The 11540-nt window shown below is 43.6% G+C and overlaps 1 protein-coding gene across 1 annotated transcript; it reads right to left on the reverse strand.

Annotated features, from left to right (window-relative positions):
• Positions 1-52: 52 nt before the first annotated feature.
• On the reverse strand, positions 53-6383 carry trim69 (tripartite motif containing 69). The gene is made up of 6 exons (XM_061698233.1): positions 5680-6383; positions 4168-4263; positions 2146-2379; positions 1636-1658; positions 1447-1562; positions 53-727 (listed from the first exon to the last, which is right to left on the reverse strand). Exons 1-6 carry the CDS (start codon positions 6313-6315, stop codon positions 183-185), a joined length of 1650 nt encoding a protein of 549 aa, XP_061554217.1. The 5' UTR covers positions 6316-6383; the 3' UTR covers positions 53-182.
• Positions 6384-11540: the final 5157 nt, after the last annotated feature.

Consider the following 11540-nt stretch of genomic DNA (forward strand, 5'->3'; position numbering starts at 1 on the left):
AGATAATATGACACCCTAAATCCGATAAAACAACTCACATTTTGGAGGTTAGAATATTTTATTAGATGTATTACAAATACAGTGTCCATAGATCCAGTCTACAGGCTTTCCAAATCAGTCTAGGTCTACTACAGGGTCTGATTCTGTACAAAAGAAACAAAAACAAAAACTTCACAGTAAGTTTAAATCTTTGGCAAGAAAACTTTAAGAGGCTCATTCTCATGCACTTTGTCCAGAAAGCCCAAGTTGAAGTACGGAAAGAGTGTCTCACTAAAGATCTCCCTGAACGTATACAGGTGTGTCATCGTTTCTGCGTTGTAAAAGGACACCAGGCCTCTCTTGTAGTCCAGATACACTCCAATCCTGGCCAACGGCTCCTCCAGGGACAGAACAGTCGGGGGGGACGTGCCCGCCATATATTGTATGCCGTAAGAAAGCGAGAGGGTCCAAAAGCCGTTAGCTGGAAGAGCTTTGATGACTCCCTTTCTGGGCACTGACTCCCGGGCCACGCCCACCGTCCACACAGTGCTGCTATAGACTTCAATCTCCCAGTAGTGGCGCCCGTGGGTGAAACCCTGACTCCCGAGCAGCGACAGGGCGGCGTTGAACCTGTGCGGGTTGTCCTCCACGGCGTGGTTAAAGGTCTGGTAGCGAACGCAGGTCAGTGACGAGGTGAGACTGAGCCAAGGGTTGGCCGTGCTGGAGTTAAATGTGATTGCGGCAGGGACTAAAAGTACAAGATGTGACATGGCAAAAGATTTGATGGTGCCAGTTGTAGATTCCATATGGATGGGCATAATAATCAATTAATAGATCATCTCAACTAGTTTGTGGTCTAAATAATAACAACGTAACATCAGCTGTTGGAAGGTAAACGACTATGGCACAACTCATCCGGACAGGATTGTCCTGTTCAATACAACGCTGTCACGGAAACAGGAGTTCAGAACATTCAGAGAGATTGTCCCATCTAAATTAAAATATTTAATCTTCCATCCTTTCATTTTCTATAGCGCTTGTCCCCAGGGTGACCTGGAGCCTATCTCAGGGCGAGAGGCGGGGTACTCTCTGGACTTGTCGTCAGCCAATCCCTCTTGTCCATTGAAAATGTTTCATCAATTCCACCAAATTAAGGTTAATTTTCCTCATAATTGATGAAGGAAATTTGATCAATTACCCAACCCCACTCAGTAGCAGGGAAACAAGAGTACAGTACTCGTATGGTCTTATGTTTATGTTATTGCGCAACAAAAGTCATTTATGATAATACAGTTTAAGTAAAATGTTCGCTATCTAGCAAAAGCAGAAACCTCCATCATTTGTGTGTTTGAGCTCAACAAGGGTAAAAAATGATGGTTGGATGACCCTACTGCCGATTTTCCAGTTTTCTATGGCATCGAGTGCTTATTGGCGCTTGTTAAGTGTACACTACACACACAGTGGTACCTGGGTAAATACTGCCTTTCATGGATTTCCACACTCTGTACTGCAGGGGCCCCGCAAATCGGCCTTCACACAGACTGGGTGGCGTAAAAACTGGCTTCTCGAACTTCAGCGACGGTCTGCCAACAAAACCAAAGAGATGCAATGAAAACAAATCCTCGACAGGACTAGCTTGCTTTTTCTCAGACTCACCTATGCAGCAAAACTTTGATGCTCTGAAATGAGACGGGAAGAGGAGAGAGTCGTGATTATTTTTGTTGTATCTGACACGAGAGAAGGTTTTTTTCACCATTACATCAACGTCTGCGCTCACGCACTTTATCCCACTCAGTGGGAGCTCCCCACGGCCGGGGGGAAAGTACCGCGGCCAGAGACTGGGCCAGTGGCTCAACTAAACTCCTTATCCTCCTGATCAACGGGTGAGCTCACTGGCCTACATCCTGTCCAGCAGAGACGCTTTTGTTATCGGGAAGCGGGAACTACTTGACCCATGAAATGTGTGCATGCCGGAGCGTTTGGCTTCCTTCAGATCGTGGGCAGACTTGACAGGAAAGGCAAAACAGTCACACCCAGCTCACTTCAGTTTAATGTTCTTATGTCTACTCTGCTTCAAAATGAAAACCTCAGCATTTTCCCTCCATAATCACCTCCAGAGCTGACTCAGTACAAACTACCCAACAGGGGAATTCCGTTTGACTTTACCCGCAATAGAATGAAGGGGTCCTGCTCCCTCAACTTGTCTTCTATCTCCTGGAGGGCTCTCTGCAGACGCGAGATCTCCACGCATAGCAGAGCCTTGTGCTCGTCCAGGCGGATCAGCTCACGACGCTCCTCCGTCTTTAGCTTCACCTGCAGCATCTTCTCCTCCTGGTAGAGGAACTGGTGCAGGTCGCTGAACTGGGCCTCGATGCGCTGCTTCAGATCAGCCGTGTGCTCCTGGGAAGGTGGGAAGTCAAACACATTGACCCATCTACAAACCCAATTCCAATGAAGTTGGGACGTTGTGTTAAACATAAATAAAAACAGAATACAATGATTTGCAAATCATGTTCAACCTATATTTAATTGAATACACTACAAAGACAAGATATTTAATTTTCAAACTGATAAACTTTATTGTTTTTAGCAAATAATCATTAACTCAGAATTTTATGGCTGCAACACGTTCCAGAAAAGCTAGGACAGGGTCATGTTTACCACTGTGCTACATCACCTTTTCTTTTAACAACATTCAATAAACGTTTGGGAACTGAGGACACTAATTGTTGAAGCTTTGTAGGTGGAATTCTTTCCCATTCTTGTGTTGATGTACAGCTTCAGCTGTTCAACAGTCAGGGGTCTCCGTTGTCGTATTTTACGCTTCATAATGCGCCACACATTTTCAATGGGAGACAGGTCTGGACTGCAGGCAGGCCAGTCTAGTACCCGCACTCTTTTACTACGAAGCCACGCTGTTGTAACACGTGCAGAATGGGGTTTGGGATTGTCTTGCTGAAATAAGCAGTGGCGTCCATGAAAAAGACGTTGCTTGGATGGCAGCATATGTTTCTCCAAAACCTGTATGTGCCTTTCAGCATTAATGGTGCCTTCACAGATGTGTAAGTTACCCATGCCATTGGCACTAACAGCCCCATACCATCACAGATGCTGGCTTTTGAACTTTGCGTCCACAACAGTCCGGATGGTTCTTTTCCTCTTTGGCCCGGAGGACGCGACGTCCACAATTTCCCAAAACAATTTGAAATGTGGACTCGTCGGACCACAGAACACTTTTCCACTTTTCATCAGTCCATCTTAGATGAGCTCAGGCCCAGAGAAGCTGGCGGCGTTTCCGGGTGTTGTTGATAAATGGCTTTTGCTTTGCATAGTAGAGTTTCAAGTTGCACTTACGGATGCAGCGCCGAACTGTATTTACTGACATTGGTTTTCTGAAGTGTTCCTGAGCCCGTGTGGTGATATCCTTTACACATTGATGTTGGTTTTTGATGCAGTGCCGCCTGAGGGATCGAAGGTCACGGGCATTCATTGTTGGTTTTCGGCCTTCCCGCTTACATGCAGTGATTTCTCCAGATTCTCTGAACCTTTTGATGATATTATGGACCGTAGATGATGAAATCCCTAAATTCCTTGCAATTGTACATTGAGGAACATTGTCCTTAAACTGTTCGACTATTTTCTCACACACTTGTTCACAAAGAGGTGAACCTCGCCCCATATTTGCTTGTCAATGACTGAGCAATTCAGGGAAGCTCCTTTTATACCCAATCATGGCACCCACCTGTTCCCAATTAGCCTGTTCACCTGTGGGATGTTCCAAACAGGTGTCAACTTTCTCAACTTTCTCAGTCTTTTTTTCCCACCTGTCCCAGCTTTTTTTGGAACGTGTTGCAGCCATAAAATTCTAAGTTAATGATTATTTGCTATAAACAATAAAGTTTATTAGTTTGAACATGAATTATCTTGTCTTTGGTTTTGGTGATGTGAATAACTTTAAAGATTGCCGCAAGGATCCCGGAAGATTACTTCCAGGAGTGCATGAAGAAGTGGCAGAAAAGGCTGGTGAAGCGTGTCAGACTCCAGGGGGAGTGCTTTGGTTTTGAAGTATATCTTTTGCAATGCCAATTCCTGAAACCTGTCAGACAAACCTCCTATATCTACAGGAATGTCATATGCAATGGGAATATTAGCGTACCACAAGAACATCAAGGAGTGTTGTCTTCTCACCTTAAGATTTTTTACTTCCTCCTCTGCTTCCCTGTCGCACTGCATCGCTGTGTTGAGCTCAGCTTTGAGGGAATCCATGGAGCTGTTCAGAGATGCCTGATTGGAAAAGGAAAAATAACCTTTTCTACCTTTTCACTGGGACCAAAGGACCAAACAAATATGGAAATTAGGTTTTGCTTCTGCTGAGGTATCCAAGGTGTGTATGTATTCAGTTTCCCTTACTCAAAGTACATTGGAAAAAAAGTAATTTTTATTATACTCCTCTGAATGGGCAAAACAGTCACCTAGTGGTTAGCATGTCTGCATCACAGTTCTGAGGTTCTGGATTTGAATCTCCAGCCTTCCTGTGTGGAGTTTGCATGCTCTCCCTGTGCTTCTGTGAGTTTTTCTCCAGGTATGCCGACTTCCTCCCACATCATTGAAGACTTTTAATTGTCATTAGGTGTGAGTGTGAATGCGTGTTTGTCTATGTGAGCCCTGCCATTGATTGGCGACCAGTCCAGGCCGCAGGTTGGAGCATCTCACAAGTCCACTGGGATGGACTCCAGCTCACCTGTGACCTTAATGAGGACAAACAGTATAGAAAATGGATACCCCACAAGATTACTACATTGGATTTAAACATTGTTTTTCCACCCCACAGATGTTGTGTGTGTACAGGAACAGGTCAGTGATATGACATTTTTAATAGTACTTAAGCGTTGAAAACCTAAATCAACAAAACACCCATGACTGTTGGACCAATTCACAACAGGTGGGATGTACAACTATCATTTCCAGTTAGCGACGTCGCACAAATTTGTATGTCATGGGCAGACCTACAGTAACGCAGTAGTAAAGTCATAATTACAGTAAATGTGTCATAATTACAGTAAATGTTTGGATAAAAATAAATAAGAAACAATCCGACAAAACAACAACATATGCCTTATTGTGCACATGACAATGTATTCTTACGTCGTTGTGCAAACTAGTTCGTTTCAGGCTGTTCAGAACCTCGAAATGTCGTATGTCAGGACCATCATAAACCGAGGACCCCTATATTACATGTAATATCACGAAATGTTATGTTTTATTAGTTACTAGCAGGATTATAACAAAAACTACTAATTTCCAGTACAACCTTTAATGGGGTTGCAGCGTGGCCCAAAGAAGAACCCTTAAAGTTTTGGTGAGAATTTGGAGAACGGTGCAGATTTTCAGTTTTCGCTGAGGCAATATGTTGTGTACGTTGTGAATCTCACCGCCCCAGAACCAAAAAATGGTGCCGCTTGTCTAGTTTTAACGTCTGAGGAGAAAGTGTTGAACCACTTGGCGAGTGAACAAAAGAAATAAACAAATAATCCACAATTTTGCACTTTCGTTAACATGTTGGCCCGCACGCTGCCAAGAGCAATTCAATTTCAACAGAAGACTAAGACCCTGCACCAGTACGCACTAATTGCACATAATAATTGCCAGTTGATTGTCAATAAACAAGTTTGCAATACTTTTCCGTTCTTGTCACCTCACCCTGTACTTGAGCTCCGCCTCTTGCACACACACCATGGTGTGGTTCCTGTGCTCTTGGGAGATTCCGCACACCAGACACACCAGCTCCTGGTCCTCCTCGCAGTAAAGCTTCAGCTCCTCCCGGTGTCGACTGCAGTGCGGAGCCGGTGCGGGCGCCTTCTCCGCCGCGGCCCCATCGGCCAGCCTGGTTCCTCCGCCGCTCTCCTCCAGCCCCTGACAGTAGCTCTCCACGATGTTGGCCACGATGCGGTTGGGCCTGTAGCTCTGCCTGGGGTATACCTTCCTGCACTGGGGACAGGAGCCTGATACCCCTTGGCAGTGGCCCCTTGGCCCGGTCCAGTACCCCTCAATGCAGCCCTGGCAGAAGGTGTGGTCGCAGGGCAGAGAAACGGGCTGCTTGAAGAGATCCAAGCAGATGGAGCAGGTCAGATCTCTGCTGATTCTGTGCGCGGAGCTTTTGGTTACCGGAGTAACTGCAGGAGGCTGGCGCAATTTCTCCATGGCCGTAGGCACGGCAAAGTCTCCTTCCTTGACCTTCCAGCTCTTCTTCTCTTGCTTGGCTCCTAGATTGAGCTTCTCCACATTCTGCAGATAAGCCGACTGGATTTTCTTGACTTCTTTCTGGTTCTTACTCATGTCTCTGCCTTCTTTTTTGCGAGCGCACAGCTGCTGGACCACTTCTCTCTGTGGCCTCCTTCCTGTTGACTGTGGAGAAGTGCTGGAGGAGGAGGAAGAGGAGAGGAGGGCAGCGACAGCCTCTCACATCCGTTGATAGTGAGGGAATCTCCTCCTACCCGCTTCCCGCCTACTATCGCCAGACAGCCGCAACACATCTCAGCCAAGAAACAGGCGGGATACAGTACTTGAGCCGGGTGTTTGCTTTAACCGCGTCTGGGAAGCGGCTGGGACACAGCCCCGCACCACAACCCGCTTAATCTGCAGCGGAAAAATGTAAATCCCCTTCATGTGCTTCTGAGGCCATTTAAAGATGCATAGAGTGGAAGCGTTGTACAAACCTGTGAGATTGCCATCAGTTTCTGCATAAAAGAGCAACAAGTACCAACAGGTTCTCACTGAACTGAACAGCAGCATTGGCATTCCTTCTCCCTCTTTGTCCACTTTTACATCACGTATTTATGTTCTTTAAGAGCTAGAAACATCTGTGCGACAAACATCTTTCTGCACTGTGTTATTACTCACTGACACGAAACGACAGCCCTGTGGAGGAAAACTGGCAGTCAGCGTGTGTGAGAAGTAGCTCAGTTCCCATCCTGTCCTCGTGCGTGGGAGTATTGAAGGGCGGTAGCAATATTGTTTACTGGGAGCCAACTCGTCATTAAAACTGTCACGAGAAAACATGATTTATTTACAGTATTTGACCGCTACAAGTCATTTGAGACAAATGCAGACATTTTTACTTTTGCCACCTAGTCGGCTTCCTGGCAAAGGCCACAGCGGCTTTGTCCCATTAAACGTCTTTTCTGTCATCATTCACTCTAACGTAACATAAAATGATGTTATAAAACAGTTTTTACATGCTTCCATTTTTTTATTGTGTTCTTACCAAGATACATATAGTTGCAAGGAAACGTTCGTGAACCATTCGGAGTTACCTGGATTTCTATCATAAAATGGAGTCTTTGTAAAAATACTTTATTGAACACAACATGTAAACATTCACAGTGCAGGGTGGAAAAAGTATGTGAACTTTTTAATAACTGCTTGAGCCTTGTTTGGCAGCCGTAACCTCAACCAAATGTTTCATGTAGTTGCAGATAAGACATGAACAATGGTCAGGAAGAATTTTGAAACCATTCCTCTCTGTTCAACAACCTTCCTGGCATGTCTGGTGTGAATAGCTCTCTTGAGGTCATGCAACAGCATTTCAATCAGGTTGAGATTCTTCTCTGATAGTCGTGGAGTTGTTGATTTACTTTGCCTTTTAGTCATTGACCTGTTTCATCATCCATCTCGGATGGATGGTTTTAAGTTCGACTGCAAAATGTCTTGGTAAACGTGAGACATCATTTTTCCATCAAAGATAGCAATTTGTCCAGGCCCTCGGGTAGCAAAGCAATTTCAAACAATGATGCCCCTCCACCATCACAGTCAGGATTTGGTTTTGATGATGGTGTGCTGTGCCTTTTTTTCTTCACACATAGCGTTGTGTGTTACTTCCAAACAACTTAGCTTTTCAGTTGTTTCATTTGTCCACACAATATTTTGCCAGTCGTGCCCTGGAACACCCAGGTGCTCTTTTCCAAACTTTGAATGTTCACCTTTTTTGTTCTGGCAGCATGTGCCAGAGGGTTCAGAAATTCTTAAGCAGACACTTTTCTTCACCTTGTTGAGCATTCTGCTCTGTGCTTGACCACTACTAAGGAGAGAGGCAACAGTGCTGAACTTTCTCTGTTTATAGACAATTTGCCTTACAATAGACTGATGAACATTAAGGGTTTAGAGATACTTGTGTAACGCTCAGTTCCAGCAGATGGCACTGTGCTTTTTAATACATTAATTTCATTCGATTTGTTTGATATTCAATAGAGTCGTATTTCAATGAAAAAAAACAACTTCTCTCACAATTATTGCTGTGACTGCATCCCTGTCGACTTTCTCTGACCCTTCTCTGCTACTCAAAGTTACCAAGGAAACCACATAGTGTGGTATGCCATTGTTTTATTTTGCTTGATTCTGCCAAGCAACAAGTGGTCACACAAACAGGTGGTGGACAGGGAGAAGAATCTGAACAATTCTTTTGATGTACTGTACATGGCCATGTCTGCTAACCTAAGTCAAATTTTATTGTTGTATAAATGGGGTGTCTGTTGTGCAGTTTAGTAGTCTACATTGCAGTTGGAAAAGCAATTGGAACAACTGCCGTAGTAGCCTACCTATGCTATTTTCTTTCCACGTAACCCATGCCAGTAGACAAAACTAAGGCCATTGAACAATTTTAACCTTTTAAATGATGAACGACAGCTGCACGAAGGCCTGAGCACATCTGTTCCACAGGTCTGAGGTTCGGCGTTGAGATCTCGGCTCGGGCCTTACTGTGTGGAGTTTGCATGTTCTCGTTGTGCTTCTGTCAGCTTCCTCATTCTTAAATCATATGTGTTAGATTCACCCACCCATCCATCCATCCATCCATTTCCCGTACCCCTTATCCTAACTAGGGTCACAATTAATACTAATTTGTTCATACGCGTCAGTCTGTATGTACCTTGTTTGGTTGGTGTACCCTGACGCTCTTCCAAAGTCAGCTGTGATAGGCTGCTGCTCAACCACCACCATAATGAGGACAAGCTTTCTAGAAAATAGAAAATGAATGGATGGAAAAGTCAAATGTCCATTTATGCTTTTGCAAGATCTAGTGGCATCTGGTGGACAAAAGTAGTTAAACAAGACTCGGGCCATCAGTGGTAGGAGTGATGGAAGTACCTGTAAAAAAAAAAAAAAAAAAAAGGTACCTTTAACGTAGATTTAGATGAAGAGAGGGAATGTTTCATTTGATAATCGAAGAGAATTTGATTTCATTTGATAAGAATGTTTGTACTTTATTTTGCACTCGTCACAGAAACTGCCTTTTATTGGATTCCCTCTAAGATACATACATGTGGCACACATCCAACAATCAAGTACAATGTGATGTAGGTTTTGCAATATTGTACAATAATGTGCAATGGCTCGAATGATTTAAATGGAACTTTTATCTGCTGTAGTAAGTGAAGTGCTGCACACAGTTAATTATCCCATAACCTTCTGAGTTGCCTGATAAAGGGAGAAAAAACACGACTTCAGAGCTGTTCGTCTTAATTAAGTCGGTGGACAGATTATGGCTTTGGAGTTAATTAAATATATTGCTTCAGGATTCCTGTGTGCCTCACAGGTCAGAATATTCACAATCTGGGGTTACGTTTATTTATATATATATGTAAGCAAATGCAAGAAAACTTTGCCAGAACTAAGATTAGTACATTGACGTTGGCATGGCAGGGGTATGAAGAAAACTTTGTTTGGGTGCCTGTACAGAAAGACTATTGCCTCCAGTGCTGAGAACAAGGAAAATGACACCGTCTCACTTTTTTAAAATAAAATCCCAAATTGAGGGGGTGGAAATCAGGCTACATTCAAATAGCGCTAGTATTTTTAAAACTGCCTAATCCCTTTTAATGGCTATATGACATATTTGTGGTGAGATGTATTTGCGCGCTGTAAATCCTGAGATGAATGCAACATTCATGCAGGGGAAAAGGAAATAAAAGCAGTGCTGTCACACGCACGTCTGCGCACATGCGCATCCACTATTAAACTCTGAAAATGGAGGCGCTCTGGAACTTGTCAGGCTAAAAATATCCCCGCCGTTTGCATCAGAAAGGCAGACCTCTGGGAGGATGAGGCTTTTTTTCTATTGAATCCAGGCTATAGTACTGTATCTCATTTTGTTCGAATGTTTCTATATTTTTTGCAACTGTTTCAAAATATTACAGATCTGGAAATCACGAGTCACAAGCTTTAATATGACCTATAACATGATGTGGGATTGTTGTTCCTTGCTGTAATAAGAGGTGGATTTTTAAAATATATATATATTTTCAAGCAAGGCACGGTGCACGACTGGTTAGAGCATCTGCCTCACAGTTCTGAGGACCGGGGTTCAAATCTCGGCCCCGCCTGTGTGGAGTTTACATGCTCTCCCCGTGCCTGCGTGGGTTTTCTCCGGGCACTCCGGTTTCCTCCCACATCTCAAAAACACGGATGGTAGGTTCATTGAAGACTTTAAATTGCCCGTAGGTGTGGATGTGAGTGCGAATGGTTGTTTGTTTGTATGTGCCCTGCGATTGGCTGGCAACCGGTTCAGGGTGTAGCCCGCCTCCTGCCCGATGATAGCTGGGAAGGGCTCCGGCACGCCCGCGACCCTGGTGAGGAGAAGCGGTATGGAAAATTAATGAATGAATGCATCATCACATGACAAAATACCAGCAACATTTTTGCAAATCTGGAAATCCATCATCCATTGCTATAGTATTACAGCTAAATCAGTGTGGTTTGTAGCAAATATATTGTATTATTGACCTTATTACTAGTGAACTTTGACTTTACGATCCCCCTGATTACAAGGCCAATCGCTACCTGTAACTAAACAACTCAATCTACTTTATTTGGACAATAGAATACAAATCGTGGGGAAAATTATGTTTCTTGGTTTTGACCTAATAAGAGTTGCAGAATTTTCTTGTTTAAAGACAAACAAACCAAAAATGTATTGAGCAGCTATCAATGTACAAATAATCAAATCGAATTGTGGGGGAAAAGTATGCTTCTTTTTTTTTTTTTTTTTTGACAATATAAAAAGGGGGAGAAATTTTGGGTTATTGCATTTCGGCAAAATATTTGCATATTTGAAACACTGTCATTTGGGGCCTTGATATGACTATGCGGTTTGTTGTAAATACATTTTTGACTTTGCCACTGGTGAATACAGCTGAGCAGCTATCTGTCTATAAATAACACTGGGGAACAATTTTGGGGGGGGAATCTGTTGAGTTAGATTTTTATGCTGTTTAAAACTAAAATTGGCATGCTGATTCCAAAATTGCAGTCAGTTATTTTCTAGCACGTCAAGTTTTACCCTCCAGAGATGTGAAATTCCACTAATTAGCTGGAGTAAGACTTGCCAGATGATTACGATTGGACTCATCTGCAGCTACGTGGCAACTTGTTTGTGCAGTCACAATTGAGAGGTGCATGCAGCTCCCAATAGGTCACTACTTTCAATATCTGCATACAGAAAGTTAGCATAGTAGGAATTAAGAGGATTTGTGCTGGGCTTTTCTCTTAACCTTGTAACCATGGGCATA

The sequence above is a fragment of the Phycodurus eques genome, chromosome 15, assembly GCF_024500275.1.
Source record: "Phycodurus eques isolate BA_2022a chromosome 15, UOR_Pequ_1.1, whole genome shotgun sequence".
NCBI lineage: Eukaryota > Metazoa > Chordata > Actinopteri > Syngnathiformes > Syngnathidae > Phycodurus > Phycodurus eques.

Bases quoted from the DNA above. Each gene is read 5' to 3' on its own strand.
- trim69 (XM_061698233.1), bottom strand. From the start codon at position 6,315: ATGAGTAAGAACCAGAAAGAAGTCAAGAAAATCCAGTCGGCTTATCTG. The intron at 1,563-1,635 runs GTGAGTCTGAGA...TTTTGTTGGCAG, and splicing joins ATCAAAGTTTTGCTGCATAG to ACCGTCGCTGAAGTTCGAGA. The intron at 728-1,446 runs GTACCACTGTGT...TTGTACTTTTAG, and splicing joins GAAAGGCAGTATTTACCCAG to TCCCTGCCGCAATCACATTT.